Source organism: Nelumbo nucifera, chromosome 2, assembly GCF_055504915.1.
Source record: "Nelumbo nucifera cultivar China Antique chromosome 2, China Antique-T2T, whole genome shotgun sequence".
Lineage (NCBI taxonomy): Eukaryota > Viridiplantae > Streptophyta > Magnoliopsida > Proteales > Nelumbonaceae > Nelumbo > Nelumbo nucifera.
The window spans coordinates 1,665,343-1,684,418 of NC_142650.1; the positions used below are offsets into that span (position 1 = coordinate 1,665,343).

At 36.3% G+C, this 19,076-nt stretch overlaps 1 protein-coding gene and 1 pseudogene across 5 annotated transcripts; one reads left to right on the forward strand and one right to left on the reverse strand.

Annotated features, from left to right (window-relative positions):
* Positions 1 to 2,006: 2,006 nt before the first annotated feature.
* LOC104594488 (uncharacterized) lies at positions 2,007 to 7,228 on the reverse strand. 5 transcript variants are annotated; one of them, XM_088897170.1, is made up of 8 exons: positions 6,596 to 7,219; positions 6,376 to 6,487; positions 5,404 to 5,592; positions 4,408 to 5,325; positions 3,950 to 4,012; positions 3,632 to 3,852; positions 2,665 to 2,783; positions 2,007 to 2,426 (listed from the first exon to the last, which is right to left on the reverse strand). In XM_088897170.1, the coding sequence occupies exons 1-8, from the start codon at positions 6,662 to 6,664 to the stop codon at positions 2,315 to 2,317; spliced, it is 1,803 nt and encodes a 600-aa protein (XP_088753296.1). In that variant the 5' UTR covers positions 6,665 to 7,219; the 3' UTR covers positions 2,007 to 2,314. The 5 variants fall into 5 exon arrangements, with proteins under 5 accessions (XP_088753296.1, XP_010253082.1, XP_010253084.1 ...); XM_010254780.3 differs by having other exon boundaries at positions 4,408 to 5,592; positions 6,620 to 7,218; XM_010254782.3 differs by having other exon boundaries at positions 4,408 to 5,592; positions 6,376 to 6,523; positions 6,620 to 7,217.
* LOC148801865 (cytidine deaminase 1-like) lies at positions 6,923 to 14,188 on the forward strand (annotated as a pseudogene).
* The last annotated feature ends 4,888 nt before the right edge of the window (positions 14,189 to 19,076 follow it).

Below are 19,076 nucleotides of genomic sequence, written 5' to 3' on the forward strand. Positions count from 1 at the left end.
GCGGGCCTTGGCCTAGGATCAAGTTTGTAATTACCGGGTCAAGTTGAAAATGATCACTCCTAGGGAGATAGGTCATGCAATCAAACATCCAAAGTCAACTCCAACGTTGAACAATATAATGCAGAATATATTTTTGGGGGGTAATTTGAGTTCAGTCCATCGTAGAATTCATAATGCGATCAAAATCACATCAGCACCCACAGACGCCTTACATGCACATCTTACCGTGCATTAGGAGCATCTCCCGTATTTGTTATTGGGAGATATTCTCGATATATGGCTGGTATGTGCTGTGGGGCGCTGTGAGACGTGTCCTATGGGGAGTTGATATGAATTCAATGCAATCAGTTTGGGTCAGTGTTAGGGGGAAGATTTCCAATTCACTGGGGGAGGGGTGCTGTGTATATAGGAAGTTGTGATTAATACATTTGGAGAATTAATTTCCCAATTCTGATTTTAAGGCGTGGTCTGAGAACATTTTTCAAAAAGATGATGTACCAAACAGCAGGTGTTTCCTCAGAAAACATATTTCTGATGTAGCATTAATGTTGTACCATTTTATGAGAAAATGGCATCGATCCCAAACACGTACTTAGTGTCACACATGGGAGACGAAAAGACGCAGGAAGCGGGAAGCCAGATACAATTGGAAAATTTCTTACGTTTTAAATTAATTTTTACTTCACTAAAATTATATAAAAATAGAAAATTTGCAATTTCCACCTTCGCACGTTGTGAGGGAATAGATTTGAGATGTCTCCCGAGGACAGACGATCCCAGATTCCCGATGCAAGTATGCATAAGCATCCGCAGGTACATCTTGGATCAAGCATTCATGACCTGACCTGTTAGCTGTATAGAGTTTCGGTCGAAGTTTTTAAGCGTGGGGCGTGGGCCAAAGAATAGCCACTTAGGGCTGTAAATACATCGGATTCGGATCGTATACACCATACAGTTGCATCCATGTCCAATGAAACTCCTAAACCCGCATTTGTATCATATGTAATTTTACATTAATGAATGACAACTATCGTGTTTAAAATGACTAAAAATTTAACAAAGTTTTTTAAAAAAAAAAGAAACTAATTATTTTACTTTTTTTAGTAAGGAATAAAGCATCTACTATTCAACAAGCATGAATGAAATCTGGTTCCATAAAGCGTAGATGGCTTGAACAGAACAAGCGAACCGTGCAATGCCATGTGCTACTCTGAAGATCTTTTGATGCGGACATACCAAAAGAGTTGACTAAACTTCTACAGGCATCAATGAGGAGGAGATGCATCAAGGCAAAATATCATTCGCCAACAGAAGTTTCACTCGTCGAAGACATTTAGACAATCACTCTCAACCTGAATCCGGGACAAGTTTAAAGTTTAAACCTCTCACAAATGGAAGGACATAGTAGGCTTCAGCTTCGTGGAGAAACAACTGACAACCGAATTGCTCTTCCAAATATAAATTGACCATGAGAGTTACTAATGACAATGCCGGTTACAGCTTCCCTGAGGTGGAGGTATACATCTCGAAGGGATAAGCTGAATATGACCATTGCCCTGAATAGTGAATATGACCATTGCATTCAAAAAAACCTGCTTGCAAAGTTGCAATGCGACTTCCATGATAAATGTAAGTATAATAAATGTATTGTAAGTTAATTTTTAACTTATATATAATAAATGTATATAAATATAAAATATTAAAATTTATCATTTATAAACTTTATATAATTATACATAATACTTATTTATATTACTATATACATAATTATACTACATATATACATAAAATAAATATTTTTTATCAAACTCTGATTTTAATTGAGTCAAATGGGGTTAAATCCACACCAAATCCAATTATTAATAGGATGCAAGTTCTAACATCCAAATCCAAGATAATCTGAGTCGAATTGGGTATTCAATCTTTTGGAATTCATTGACAATCCTAACAGCCAGATGGATGACAAAGTTTCAAAGCAAAAACTCATTCCACAAAATTAGAACATATACGAATAACTGGAACTTCATACTTTGATAATTCACATATTCCATAATCTTTTTTATTTGACAATTAAAATTCCAATAACACTGATAATCTCCCCGTGCTGGTCAATGCTGAAAATCTGACTTTCAATAAAACTCGAAACACAAATTATCAATTATAGCTTCTAATGTTACACCAAAGCAAACCTGAATCACTATTTCGTTGACTAATAATAAATGCACAATTGAAATTAGTGAGACTAATACTAGGAAATGATCCAATTAATTTAGAAATTAACCTGATTTGTGGAGGATTTGGATTTTGGACAAGTTTAGAAACAGGACACATTTTCTGTAGACATGACAAAGTTGCAAGTGGAGTAAATGGAAGCTGCTGCTGCCCTTATGGCTAATTCCCTCTCTGAGTAGTCTGCTTTTCTTAATCTGCAAAAGAAATTAGCAATTTGGTTGTGAAAACCTATTCGACTCCAAATGCAACAAAAACAGCTATGAAAAAGACTAGATTACCATGTCAAACCCACAATCTGTTGATGTAACGTCCAACTTAGGTGATGTGTCCCATATTTAAGTAGGGGCATAACAGTCTTTATATTCGACTCCAATGCATCATAAAAGAAACTATAATAATGTAAAATGTTAATGTTGAAAGAGATGGTTTTACCTAGATTCAATATCTGATCCACCGACTTGTGGCAAACCATTTGCTGTAAACCAGTTTACACATTGTAGACCCTGTTCACAATGCAATTGCATCTCTTTGACTTGATACAACCAGTGTTCCTGATTTATAAACCAAAAAACTAGTTATATGCCTACCAAAAACAAACAGAATGAATTAACATTTATTGACAGAACAAACTAAAATTCATTAACTCTTAAGTGAGCATATTAGATCTGGGGCCAGGAACCATAGAAGTATTGCATGGTTCTAGGATTGGGACTCACCACCAGTCCACCATATGGGTCCAGTTCTAACATTGGTCTTATAAAATCAACTTAGTTAGATGATCTTCAACCATCTGGTTTTCCATTTGTAAACATTTTATTTTACCTTAAAAACAAATTGTCCAATATCCAATCTACAGGGTGGGAACCTGGTGAATCTTAGTTTCCAAGACATGCAAGATATGGCAAGTCATTGTGTCCCCAGACACAAGATTAAGGCCAATTCTAATAAACAAGATACGTTTTGATGGGGGAATAACAAAAAAGGAGGAAGCACAAGGTACTTCTTGAGAAAAAACAGATGACTCAAACATCAACACATGGTAAACAACTAAGGACACAGTTTCCAACCACAAAGATCTTCTGGGTGAAAAAGATTTTCCTAATTGGATTTCTCATCATTTGATTCACTGTGTATATGGCTCCAGAAAATTTTGCTGTCTAGTCCAAAGGAATGTGAGAGCAGACTATTATGATAATCTGCTAGAGCTTCTGGGTACCTAAAAAAAATCTTCTAGTTGGGACCATCAAATGCATGATCCTAATGCTAAAGCAGGTGTACATACAGGAAATGGAGAGAAGTAAAGCTCAGATCTCCTGAAAATAGTACCTCTTGCAACTGTTTTTTTTTTTCAAAATCACAATAATGAGCCTGTAATCCAACTATTTTCTATTAGACTCACCAAATGTTTCCCCTCTTCAGCCAGTGCATTTTCCATTTGATCAAACAAGGCAGTCCACTTTGCTTGATGCATCTCTAGACTTGCAATGTTGGGATGTCCATCAGTGGATGACTGCCTCAAATATGGATCATTTTCATTGTTAGAAGAGAACTCTTTTGACATTAGAAAAGGCAGTTCTGTCTGAATCACAGCCCGAACTCTCTTCCTACTGCGCCGCAATGCTGCACATAAAAGAAGACAGCAACATAAATATGCTGCACTAAGGATATCTTTACTCATTGCCAATCTCCTATGCCTTCTACAAAAGCATAGAAATACCTGCTAGACGTCCTCTGATGTCTTGATAAAGAAGTTCCAACCACTGAGAAGCTACTGTGGCAGCTAAGAAACCAAGTAAACACCCAAATCAGCTTAAGGTGTTAACAACTATTTCTTTTTAAGTCATCCATTAAACTATGTTATGTGTAAAACTACCTTTCCTGTTAAATATGTAAGAATGACTTATATAACCACCAAAAAAAAAGACTTAAGGCCAGATCAATTTTCAACCGAGATAATCTCCCGGTGAGCCACTCTATGGACAACCAAGCTCCTAGTATTGCCAAACACCTCCCTGCAGGGGTGTCCTATTCATAAGGGAGCCAGTTGCTAACCATCACCCTTTTACATTTTGTATCTCTTCCCATCGTGAACTCAGAACACTGTGTAGGACTAGGCATGAATTACAAAGAGAATAATAATATGTTAAGAGATTTATGCCTAATATTAAAACTGACCTTTTACAGAAAGAGAAGAAACACTCGCTTGATTCACCGGCTCCTCATTAGACACAGAGCTGTTATCTTCTGATGCAACATTTGTAGCTGATGACAATTTAATTGTAAGAGCACTATCAGCACATTCAGAGGTGAAGTTCAAAGCACCTGAAATTTTGTCATGAATCTTTCTCTCCACTACATATGTTTCATCATGTCCAACTTTATGATCTGAACTCAAAGAAACAGTTTGTTTATCCAAGGATAAAGGAGGCTGCCTACTTCCTGATATGGTATTTGAAGGTTCATTTTCATGAGAATGATTAGGTTGACTAATTCCTGAATCATGAACATTTTCTGGGTCTTTCTTTCTATCATTTATTTCCTTTCCTCTTTTTAAATGGCTTTCTGATCTTCTTTGAATGTGACCATTTTCAAGCTTTTCAGATCTGACTAGGGCCTCAATTATAGAATGGACCTGTTTACTATTCCTCACATGGTTAATGATCCCAGGGTTCAATTCATTGAGTAACCCACTAGGGGCCGCAATCTTCGTGAATCTATTAACCTGTTCCCTCTTTGCAAGCTCCATTTTTTTCTTGAGCACATCATTTTTACTTTTCCTCCCACGCTGCTTAGGCACCGGTATGCCTCCATGTGAAGATGAGAGGAAACCATTTTGCTTCATCTCTTTCCACAATTTCAATGAGTCATTTTCCTCCAAAGGCCCGGTTGAGCTCCCACACTCTGAAGCCTCTCTGGATTTAACATGACCATAAATTTCATAAGGAAAAATTGATTCTTGATCAACTGAGCTGGAGACATCTGTTGCATTGAGATCCAACCCAGTGCCTCTTGAAGCTGTAAAATTACCACCATGATCTTTCTGGTGCTTTGCAAGCAAAGATGGCTTGCTAATATCATCAACATGTAGTAATGCTTCACCATGCATGGAGTTATTAGCAGCATGCGCTTTGGCATTGAGATCAAAAGAATTTGGAGCAACATTAACATTACCTAAACTCAAACGAGTGGCTTCCTCTAAGAAAGAATGCTCATTTCCTCCTGTTGTTATTGTCTGGAATGCATCTGAAATTGTGGTTGAAGGCTCTTGCGTGATTTGGGATGTCTCCTCTATGTCAAGGTGTAATCGGTCTGTGGTTTCTTTCCTTAAAAAAGATTCCTCCGCATAATGGTTTTCCTTAACTGCAAGATGAATTATAACTTAGAACCAGAAATTTCTAGTGTGTATAAGGAAATATACAGACAAATGAAATTGAAGATGGAAAATGTAGAGCGAGCTGAACAAATAAGCAAAGAGGATCCAAAGTTCCTCGCAAGACTTTTAGAATTACAACCAACCATGCATTAAATAAGCAGTTTGGAAGAAAATAGTAAGACGAGACCAAAAAATGGGTGTTTGACAAGATTTTCAATTGTGTTCCTGTGCTACAATTCAAAATGAAGTTCTCAATAAAACATGAAATCAAAAGTTAAAACCCTGTTGATTGAAAGTCATTGCAGAAATTTGAATAACCATACTTCATATACTAAGGAACGTTGAACCCAGCATAAAGATATACTTTTTAGAAAGGTAAAAGAGAAGGTAAAGAAGGGGAAAAAAAAGGAAAACAGTAATTCCAGAAACGTATCTTAGATAAACCATCATCTGACACAAGAATTTTAGATCATTGAAAATGAGAGAGCGAGAGAGAGAGAGAAGCCACATAAGAACGTGAGCTATAGGTGCTAAACTGCTAATATATCTTTAACAGAAAATATATCTACACAAAAAGAAACAATGAAACATACACGGAACGAGGACATACACGAAAACCAAATACCAATTTTAGTATTTACATTTCCAAGCATGGCAAATGATCAATTGTAAGCAATAAAATGTAAGCAAAGTCGAGCATTTCCAGGATAAAATCTTGCTTGGAGCCCAATCAAATGACGAAAAATAACAGCGGGAAAATGGAAACTCACTTGAATTTGCCCCGAAGCGATAAAGTGATTCGAGATGTCTCATTTTAATTCGCTTGGGAGCGAGCTCTGAGTTTCCTCCCAATTCTGTACAATCTCGCTTCTCCGCCAACGGCTAGAAAAGAAAAACAAGAAAAATAAGCACCGTAACCTGTAAAGAGTTAGATTCTCAGAAAAAATAATGAAACCTCCTCCGAGAAAAAAAAAAAAGGTAAAGAAAAACCTTTGGATCAGATCTAGGACTCACGAGTGGTGGACCCAATACAGATTCCGAACCAGACGGATCTTCCATGATGGTTTCCACTTCCGCGAAAGACAATTGAGAAAAATAAAAAGTGATTGAACCTATGGATGTTCAATTGTGAATTAAACGTCAGGTTGAGAAGACCAGATAACAGTCACGTCTCTTCGTGGAAACACAAACTGAGACGAATGCCCAGGCTCCATATTATCGCTCATTGTTCTCTGGTCAATAATTTAGCGAAAAAAAAAAAAGACGGAGAGGAGAAGATGATGGAGTGAGTGTTTGTAAATCTGTGCAGAGTCGGAGATGACAGGGAGAAAGGGGGAAGACCGAAAGAGAGAGAAGAGAGGGAAGAGGAATGGGAATAGTGTAAGCTTAGGGTTTATTAAGGTTGCGAATGTTTTCAAACTTCAAATCTGGTTTTGGTTTTTTGAAAATACGCAGGAGCGCGTTGACAAGCGTTATTCTGCTTATACTGCTGCTCCCTCTCTCTACTCTCTCAATGGATTGATGTTTTTTGGTGGTTCTTTTTCAAATTCAAATGTGATGCGGTGGGGACCGGCGCGGGAGGGCTTTGCGGCATTCCTCATTCATTTAAGAGTTGTGTCATGTGTGTGGTATGCATGCGGGCCGGGCGATAGAGAATTAGAGAGAGAGGGAATCTTCTTCTTTCTTCCTACTTGGCGGTTTCAATTTACCGCCCAAACGACCACGCCGCCGTAAAGAACTAATAATATATTCCGCTCCCACCATTATAATATGTGTCTCCTTGGTTGGAAACGTAATCATAACCACTAAAATAGGATTCTTTTTTCTAAAAGGGATAGATAGAATTGATGATTATATGCCCGTTTCCACTAATCAACCATCGAGTGCATGAATCTACGATGCTGCATGGACAGGAATTGAAGGTATAAAAATAGGGATCTCAATGGATCGGGGCCGACCCGGTGGGATTGGGCCGGTTTCTGATTCCATAATCTGTACCGATGGATCGATTTTGGTTCCCAATTTATCGTCCCAATTATTATCGGTTTTGGACAAACTGATTCAGGCCCCATCTGATGAGCCATAATATATAAAGGGTCTGGTTCAATTCGAGGACCTTGATATTTCTTGTCATGTCTATTCTTGTTCTACCCTATGCCAACTTAGACCTAACTCGTCGATACCCCTTATATAAAAAAGGTCAGGGGTTAAAGATGAAATTTGCTTTAAAAAGATTAAAAAAAAAAAAGAAGTCTATGATATAAAAAAGACAACAAAAATAAAGAAAATGTAAAAAATGGAAAATTAAGGGTGCAAGTTGAATGGGTTGGGGCAGGTTTAAGTTCAACCCAATCCCAATCTAAAAATTAGGCCTAAGGCCCGAGCATAGACCAAGTTTGAAGACAAGCCTGATCTATCCAACTCAGCCCAGCCCACACTAAAACTTGATGCTTTTGGGCTCAGGTTGGGTCTGTCCAGATTGCAACCCTTGGAGAAGTATTTCAAGCAATATCTCTAATATATTTAATGGGGTTCAACTATGATACCAGAAAAAAAAAAATATATATATATATATATATATATATATATATATATATTATGGACAATCAACCAGCACTATAAAAGATATTACCAAACAAGTGATCTTCGTCAAAATTCATGAGGTACTTACTAACCAAAACTCTTCCGGTTGAGCAAGGCTCAGACCTAGGTTATAGCCTTACAAAGCCCACTTGGCACAATCAACCATCACCCCTAACTATATTGGGAATATTTCTCATACTTATATGTTAAATTGATGGAGATATATTCCCTATGTACAGTTGGATGCTATGTTCTCAAGGTGTTATATGATTTTTTGTGTAATACAGTTTTTACTTAATTTATTTGATTAGTGGAATGGCGTGGTTAATGCTTCAATGTAGATGTAAATTCTATATGAACGATGTCCATACAGTAGTGGGAACTAGGAAGACAACGAAGGTTCATAACTAAGAATAGTAAATATAGTATGACACATATTTGAGATGCACGTTGTAGATTATGTTGGAAGTTATATGGGTAAGCAAATTTGTACTTTGGGATGTTATTTTAATTTGCACTGATGTAAAACTAGTGCAAATGATTTGAGTGTAAGCTTTGATTTATTTTTGTTTCAACTGTTCATTTCATCAGTTATCTGACACACATAATGTCATGGGTGTGATTGAAGACATTTTTAACTCCCAAAATTAGCATCGGGAAGAATCTACTATTCACTGTCTTTTTACTTTAAACTTATTGAGTAGCTAACGGTAACATCTTTTTCCTACTCTCTCTTTAGAAGCTGTGAATCAGAGCAATGCCATTTTCCAAAATTACTCTCTCATTTATAAATTTCTTGCATTCTGCATTGAAGGAATCTCTCTCACTAGTTGTGAATTCATGGAATATAAGAATGTATATCATTTGATAGCAACATAAAAGAATTATGAAAAAAACTACAAGCATTGTATTGAGTAATGTTATGATCCATTTGTCTCACGTTAGCAATATGGGATGCTAATGTGAGATATCTCACATCGGTAGTATGGGATGTTGTTATATAATATATATATGGATTCACTCCCTCTAACAACTAGCTTTTAGGGGTGAATTATCATTAGACACATATCAAGTAGCTTAATACAAAACCAAAACTACCTATTAATATAATATAATATAATACAAAACCAAAATTGCTTCATCTTCGATCACGCCCAGCTTTTCCTAAAACTTTTAAAGACATTTCCAGAATTCAAAAAGATTTAGAATCTTGGCTTATGCATGAATAACTTTATTGGAAGCGTGCCAATGTTGACTAGACCTTGCATGGTGATAGATGCACCACATATTTTCATATCTCTACAACCAACAAAAGGTGAAACAATAGAATTTAATGTCTTAAAAATTATGTTGGAAATTGGACCACCAATGATGATGAGATATCTCAGACCCTTGTTTCATATTTTAAAGATCTATTTACTTCTACTAGCCCAGATTTTTCAAATATCCAAGTTCCAAATTTAGACAGGTTTCTCTCCCCTGAAGATAATGATTTACTTTATCGTATTCCCCCCACTGAGGAAGTTAAGGCCATTTTATGTGGGATTGGACCTTGGAAATCACCTGGGCCGGATGGAATGCACGCAGGATTTTTACAGAATCAATGGTCCATTGTGGGTGTTGACATCACAGCTTGAGTACAACATATTTTCAAAAATCCCGAGGATATCAAACATGTGAACTTCACTTACCTCTGTTTGATCCCAAAAACTAAGAAAGTTGAAAGTGCAAAAGACTTCAGGCCCATCGGCTTAAGCAATGTTCTATACAAAATTGTAGCCAAGGTCATTTGCAATCGGCTGAAACCGATCCTCCCCAAACTGGTCTCCCCATTTCAAAGTGCTTTCACCCCTGGACAAAACATAACTAAAAACACAATTATCACTCAAGAGGTCCTTCATAACATGAATAAGCAAAAAGGTAGAGTTGGAAACTTTCTTCTTAAACTAGATCTTGCTAAAGTCTATGATAAAATGGAATGGTCTTTTTGCGCTTTGTTCTTCATCACTTCGGGTTCTCAAATGAACTATGCAACCTCATTTATCAATGCATTTCAACAACCCAATTTTCGGTGCTTTTAAATGGTAAACCTAGCACTTCTTTTTGTCCAAGTAGATGTTTGCGATAGGATTGTCCATTATCGCCCTACCTCTTTATTTTGTGTATGGAAATGTTGTCCATGCTCCTAGAATCCAAGCTTCAACTCAGGGGGATTCATGGCTTCAATTTCACCAAAACTGGCATCCATATTTCTCACTTGATGTTCGCATATGATCTTTTGCTATTTGGGAGATGCAGTTGTACTAAGGCAACCCGTATTCTTGATGTTCTGCATATTTTCTGTAACTAGTCTAGACAAGAGGTTAACTTTAATAAGTCATCCATTTTCTTTAGCACCAACACACATAGAAGAATACGAATTCGAATAGCTAGCAAGTTTGGAGTATCCTTTATGAAGTGATGGGATAAATATTTGGGTGGTCCTCTCTTCTTAGGTAGACCTAAAATTGTGGAATGGAATTATTTGGTGGATTGGTTGAAAACGAGATCGTCAAGTTGGAAAAAGAATACTCTCTCTCATGCTGGAAGAAGTGTTCTCATCACTACTATTTTTCAAGCTTTGCCACAATATATAAAACAAACTTATCTATTGTCGGCAACAATCTGTAATAAGTTGAACAGTGTTTGCTGTAACTTTTGGTGGTCAGACTCGAACTTCAATACTTTACATATTCAAACCTGGTAATCCTTTATGTTACCAAAGGATTTTGGTGGACTTGGCTTCCGTGATACAAATTTGAAGAATGTGGCTCTCATTATAAAATTAGATTGGCATTTCTTGAGCAATCCCAATTATTTGTGGGCAAAAATTTTCCATGCCAAATATATTAAGAACTCAAACTTTTGGCATGCCAAAATCAACAGTGGTTCATCATATATCTGGAAGGGCATTTTGAAATGCCAACCATACCTTCTAAAGGGTTGTCGATGGCTGGTGGCCAATGGTTCGCATATTAACATTACTGAAGGTCTGTGGTTACCTGTAGTTGTTCAACTAAATTATGTTCATCCCCAACATATGCCTTTAAAGGTTGCAAGCTTAATTGACCACTCTACAATGACTTGGCGGTTTGATCTAGTGAACCTATTCTTTGACACCACTGTAACTAACCATATATATAATACATCTCTCCCAATCTCAAATGAAGAAATAGAAGATATTTTGGCTTGGGCTCTAACACCACATGGAAACTATACAACTTCTGGGTACAAACTCCTACTAACAAAAAAAAACCCTTACATTCTTTGCCCATCTTTTCGGTGATGGTATCTCGTGGCATTATTTCTTGAGTTTAAAATTCATTCCACCTAAATTGCAGATTTTCATTTGGAGAATAATGTATGATGCTATTCCTATTAAAAGAAGATTGCAAGTGGTGCTTAAACAACATAAATACTTCTTGCCCTCTGTGTGAGGAAGATGATGAATCCCTTAAACATTTATTTCTCAAATGCCTATTGGCAAAGCAAGTTTGGTTTGGTGCAGACATTGCTATCCGTTCTGATGTAACCACTGACATGAGTATTGCTAATTGGCTCACAATCTGGATAAAGCTTTTAAAATCAAGGCTCATCATTGATATTGGTTTACTGAAAATCATATATTTTCTATGGCATATTTGGATTGCAATAAATGCTTTACTATTCAATAACAACCCATGGAATCCTCATATGATTATCCAGCACGCCACTGATTTTGCTCATCAGAACTTATTGGTCACTTCTAACCATCATGGTAGCAATATGGATCCTGCAAGAAACAAATTGATTCAGCCAGTGCACTGGACAAAGCCACCCAATGGCCATTTAAAAATTAACTTTGATGGAGCCAATTCCTCTTAGAAGTCAGGTGTGGCATTTGTAGCGAGGGACCACACAGGATCTCTCATTTTTGCACGAGCTATTCCTCTCAATCATTTGCTTCCAATTGTTTCTAAAACCACAACTCTATTGAAAAGTATAAAGTTTTTCCATTTCCATGGGATTCTCTCACACCATCTCTGAAGGTGATAATGAAATAGTTATTAAGCTCTTGTTGGAGGAAAACTCTCATCCTCCTTGGAGTATTTTTACTCTAATATCTAGTTGCAAGAGTCTCCTCAATCACCTTGATGGTTCCTCAGTTACTTTTACTCCAACATCTGGTAACTACATAGCTCACCACTTAGCTAAATTTGCTTTTACTTGTCAACTTCCTCAAACTTGGTCATATGCTCCTGAGTTTATCTCTTCTCTATTGAACAAGGATGTAACTGAGATTTGAAAGTTGAATGAAGGTACCTAAGGGCTTTCAAAAAAAAAAAAAACACACACACACAATGAAAGAAAATTGGTCATTGGTCATCCCCTTTCGGATCCCAACCACAAATAAAATAAAATTTTGTTTTCATTTTTTTCTCCCATAATCTTGCTTACCAACAATGGGGTGAAGCAAAATAGGATCACCAGGAATAAACCCTAGTCGTGATTCTGTAGGATTCAACATTCATGTTGATTCTACCTAAGTCTCTATTTGCAAGTGAGATAGAATTTGCTAAGAGTTATACAATTTCACATGGCCAAATCTTAGAAGAACTCACATTTTTTGAATGTGTCAATGTGATACTAATAATTTAGCCAATTGTACTAAGAAAGAATTGGATCACCTAAGTGCTTGGATGGTTCTATTCCACACCATTCAGATGATTTTTGAGTTTATGAGAAAAAAATTGTTGTAAAATGATAAGGGAATGGAATAACCCGAAGTGCAATAATGTTATATAACTTTTTTTGAAGATGTTGTGAATTAAGAAAATTGCAAATTTGGATAGTTTAGTCGTCCGACGTGGTGATGCCCACACCCACACCTTGACCCCTGACCCTTTCTTGTCTTTTGAATCTTGCCTCCAGAAACCAAAATCCCAATGAAATTGGATGAAAGGGAAAGAGAAAGACATCTACATGTCGTCGATTTTGTAGACTTTGGTGTTCATGTGAGATTTGACATTATTAATTGATTTCTCATCACTGAAATTTTTATTTGTTAGTGGCTATATAAGAAGAAAGGGAAAACAACAATTTGATAATTTTACTACCATACGACGTCCCTTGACCACAAGTTTGCATTTTGTATACCCATGGGTGCATTGGACAAGTGCACCCTCGAATGAGAGGCGAACACGTCATCTCATTCGTCTTAACCGTGAATTAATGGAAACTTTCTCCGTTACTAGTCATTAGACTGGTTGAACTGATAATTTTTGACTCTCCTCCACCGAACCCAAGCTTCCATCAACGACTCACTACACATCGGCATCGTGAATGCATAAGCCAACGATAGTGGAAAAAAAAAGCCACCGTCCCCCCGCTCTCCCTCCCCTTCATTATCTTGTCCGGTAGGAGATGTTGCCCCAGAGATTCGGTCCCATTTCCTCCCCAAAGATTTGGTCCCAACGATCTACTAGACAATGATGTGCCATTACTTCTGGAGCCCCATCACAACGGCCTGACCTTCAGCGACGATGACCACGAAGACGGTGTGGTTAAGATTAACAACGAGGCCAATCGATGCTATAGCAACGGTAGAGTTGTATTGGATTATAACAAGAAACTGAAGTATGCAACACTTGAAGCGGTGAACAAATCCCATGTGTCATACAATGGATGCCCATATGGGGTGGCTTTAATGGACACCGAACAAAAGGTCTACAAAGGGTCGTATGTGGAATTGGCGGTGCATAATCCAAGCTTGGGGCCAATTCAGGCGGCGCTGTGGCGTATGTGGCGGATGATAGTGGTGGCGGTGGCGGGTATGAGAAGATCGTGGTAGGGACATTGGCGGGGAAGAAATGAGCAATGGTAGGACATGAAGGCACGGCATGGTTGGTGCTGCAATTAATATCGCCGCAATGTGATTTTGTAGTATTCCACTGCAATTCGACTCCCTCCCTCAAAACATAAAAGCCTTGTTAATCTGTTATTGATCGATCTAAAGATGTTGTTAGCATTATTGGGTTGGAGGGGTGAAATCATTTCAGATCAATTATCCTCAAATGCTTCTTCGATTTGTTGTACCAAAGAAACTTATCTCTCCACTCAAGCAACATCTCCTCAATCTAAATGCTTAGGCTCTTCCCAAACTCTCTCTCTCTCTCTCTCTCTTTTAAACTTCTCCTTATGTGTTATTTCTAGTTAATACAATGAATATTCTGAATTGGAACAACTCTTGGCGAAAACCTGATGTAGTCTTTCAAAAGAATGGACGAGTATCGAACGGGATAATGGAGGGGAGGGAGAGTGGGGGGATAGTGGATTTTTTCTTACTGCCGATGGCTTATGCGTTCATGCCGCCACCGCGGCCGGTGTGCAATGAGTCACCGATGGATGCATGGGTTCGATGGAGGATAGTAAAAAATGGCTAGTTTAACCAACCGAACGACTAGTAAAGAGAAAGTTTCCGTTAATTCGTAGTTAAGATGGATGAGATGACGTGTTCACCTCTCATTCGAGGGTGCACTCGATGGATGCACAGAACATGGTCTCCTTAACCGCTATGTGCTGAAGTGCAATTTTTTAGAGAGAACTTTAAGATAATGTGGTGGTACATTTTAAAGTTGAGATACTAAAGTAAGACTGTTGCAAATTATAGGTAAATGGGTGCACAAGCGCATGTAGAAATTTTAAATTATAATAATAATAATTACTTATCATATTTATTTTTGTTTTGTATAATGAATTAGTCGAAACACAAGATATTTTTAGCCAAATTGCAAATTAGAGTTAATGGGCTTTTAAAGAGACATATATACTTATAAACACATTACCACAAAATTTTATTACAAATATCCCACATTTAATCCTTCATCACACTAAGATTTTAATTTGGGTTATCTCATTAACCAAGATATTCATTTCTTAAATTCCCTTAATCATATCATTTATGGACCAATCAAATCCACCAAATGATCCAAGAGACCAATACCTCTAGAAACCCCATTGTCAGCACTTGATTTTTGCCCAATTTGCCATCCAAACCCTAATTTACCTTGAACATTGAATTAGACCATTCGATCATTCTAAAGTACCTAAAAATCCATGAACACCATCATCAGACCTAGGACCTCCTGAAATATCTACCCCTGAAATTTCAACCCAAGATTCCCCTTCGTTTATTCTTTTATCAAACCAAGATTATCTTTTAAACCCTCTTGTTAGCGTAAAGCACCCATAACCCAAATCTCCTTTATCCTAACACCTTTGAATCAATTAGACCACACAATCGAACCCTAGATACACCAAAAACATCTGCCCATAAATTTTTAGCCTAAAATTCCCCCATTTGTCTCATCATCGAACGAATATTCCATTTATGATGCTCTTGTTGACCCAAATTTCCGTGATTTTGGCTCTCCAAAATCAGATGTTTCATAAGATCCTAGACACCCTAAAAACCCTACTTGCAAAAATTCAGCCCCAAAACCTTTGTTTGCCCCTCCATTACATCAAGATTCCATTTCAAAGCTTCGCATTGACCATATCAAGTCCTTTTTGAATCGGCCCGATCTCGACAAAATTGGGCTAATTTGACCATACCAATCAACCCATAATGCTCAAAAACACCACCATGCCAAATTTTAACAAAAAAATCCTTCATTTTCTCCTCTATCACACCAATATTTTGCTTCAAAGTTAATAAATTATTTGAATCACTACTCCTCTAGATCCGCCTAATCTGAGCCTATTTAGGCCAATATGACACCACCAATCGATTCAAAATGCCTACCACCTTGTAAAATTTCAGCCAAAAATATACTTATTTGCCCTCCAATATAAAAAGATTCTATTTTGGTCAATTTCATTGGCTTGTATACATAAAACCATTGTATATACTCAAATCCATCTTCACCCTTCATTTTCTTAACCCAAAATACCCACCATTAGATTATAATTTTGTTTTGGCCTCCTTAAACCCGAATTGACTAAAATACCCCACAAGCTTACAAACCAAAATATCTAAAATAATTAATTAAAAAATACCACAATTAATCATGATATTTTTTTAAAGATATTATTGTCATTAATTATGGTATTTATTTAATTATTTAATTAATAAACAATATTTATGAAAATACTATTGATTAATTAACGATATTTTGATATAATTAATTAGTAATTCATGAATTAACAATATTTTTATTAATTATGGTATTTAATTAATTAATAAATACAGTTAAATATTGCATTGCTAATACTGTTAATTAATTAAATAAATTAAATAATTCATTATGAGAGAGGGAGAAGGGAGTGATGAGGTGGCTTCATGAGGGAGCAAGAAAGGCTAAAATGAAGAGTGTTTGAGAGTTCTCGGTTGAAAATTTTCTATTAAATAACAAAATAAAATAGATTTATACATAAATATTGAAAATATATTTATCACAAAAATACAATAAATAGTTACTAAAAATATAATAAATATAAATTTTAGCATATATAAATATAGATTAAGATTTTAAAATTATTATTAATAAATATCAATTTTCTGAAAGTCATTTTCTAGATACATGCCTATTTTTTTTTTAATTTTCTATATTTTTATATTTTTATCTATATCTATTTTAAATTTCTATTATTTAGTTATGGCACCATTGGTTAACCCATATGACCTAAATGATGAATTTCTTACCCACCATCGGTCAAGAAATTTTTTCTTGTTAATTAACTTTTATACTATTAAAATTAATGTTATGGATTTAATTATGAGAATAATAATTAATACCTTATAAATGGAATTTAATGAGAGGGAATTGGGAAATGGTTTCACTTCTATTTGGTTTTAGATTTTATATTCCATTTCCATAATTAATAAAAATATTTTTTATTTATCATATATGTGCCCAAAAATTTCTATATATATTTTTTATTATGTATATTTTTGTATTTTATTTATTTTTAAATTTTTTGTTGTTTAATTATGACATCATGGTTTGGCTCATTTGATACAAAATGGTTGAACTTCTCACCACCACCTAGATGAAAACATGATTTTGTTTCCATGTAGATTTTAAAATTTAAAATTTTATATTATTAATTATTATGTATTGATTAATTAATAAAATTTAACGATGAATAATAAAAAATTTAATGAGAGAAAATAAGAATTAATATAAGACATAAAAGAAAATTGAATGAATACATTTTTTGAGTTCACAATAAAAAAGAACCCATATTAAAAAAAGGCATTTTAATAAAAAAATCTGGAAACAATTTACCCTTTTTAGCCGGTAATGGAAGAGGAAGACCACCAGTGTTACAGTGGGGCTAAAAAGCGCCTGGTGGCGCAGTCTATGGTGCTGTTGTCTAAACACGCGTTAGTAGGAGCCTGGAACAAGAGGTTGAAACTTCTAATTTTCCAAAGAGTTGGCTGTATCTTCAAAACTTCAAGTGTCATGCATGCATATTATGCATCCATGATCCATTTTGCATTTGCATGGACACGCTTCCATTGCCTCCCGGGACTCGTCCGCCGTTGCGAGCTCCCGGTGACGTTTGGTTGATTTGAAGAGCTCTCCGGTCGGGTTCTGGTTGAATTCATGCAGAACATAGAGAACCTGATGAGTATACGAGGAAGAAGTAAAGTGGGAGAGGAGCTTAGTTTTTCTTTTCCCCAGAGTTTTCAAGTGAAATTCACAACGGAGTTAGGGTTTTGATCAGTGGCTAGAGTCGTAACTCGTAACGCTTGCTGTCGTGGATATTTTGTAATGAAATAGGCATTTCTGTTGGGGTTTTATCTTCTCACGAGAGGTTTTCAGAGCAGAGGGGGATTCGCTGAATGGCGTCCAAGATTTGTATGAATGTCTCAAGCGGGGCCGACATCGTCGATCGAATGGAGAAAAGGGTGGGTTCTGCAATCTAGTGGATTTGCTAAATCTCTGCGATAAGTGCGGGTAGACTTATTTCTTTTGGAGTTGATTTTTCTTTCTCATCGTGGAAATTGAAATTTGCCCTATTTACGTACTTTTTTCGTGTTCAATTAATACTAGGATTTAATACTAGGTTTTCTGTTTTATCGTCTTCTGCATTCACTCCCCCCTCCAGGGCTTAGGGCGTTTATGGATTAGAATCGATCGTTTATTTATTTATGCTGTTTATTTTTAATTTGGTAAATGGGTTTCTGTTATATTGCTGCATTTGTTAACTTTATGCGATAACTTGGCGTAATATTCTATTTTCGATGTATTTCTTGCTTTCTACCGTAGGAGACGCTCACATGAACATTAAACAAGAATAACACTTTTACCATACACAATTTCCCTGTGAACACCCACATTGGCCACTACCTATCTCAATGTGTGTTTACACTACAACCCCTTTTCCTAGGGGATAGTCCCCTAAAATAATTGATTCCTATTTTCCCCTTGCATTGCCAAAGCATCAACCATACTGCAAGGTTATCTTTTGGGTCCAAATCCAAATGAAAGTGGCTCTCAGCTCCCTAGCTTAGGATTCAACTTCTCTCATCATATGCCCTGTGAAGCATTTTTTTTGCACCATTCGATCACCACCTTTGAGTTTTTTCTACTACTGAGTTTTGGAGTTTAAGGATTTTTCCAATCCCAATCCTTGTAATGTTGCTAATAGTTCAGCAGTTGTTGAATCCCCCTCTCCTATTGGTTCTAGTCAAGATTATGCTGTAGCAGTTCTTGAAAATTTCCATCAATCCCTGGAAAATTTGGGTTATACACCCATTGAAGTTTAAATTGATAAAATCAATGATTAAAGGAGACAAAAGTGGAGCCATATGAGTCCTAGACGAAGAGGATGAGGCTATAATCTGCCACCTTCTTAGGAG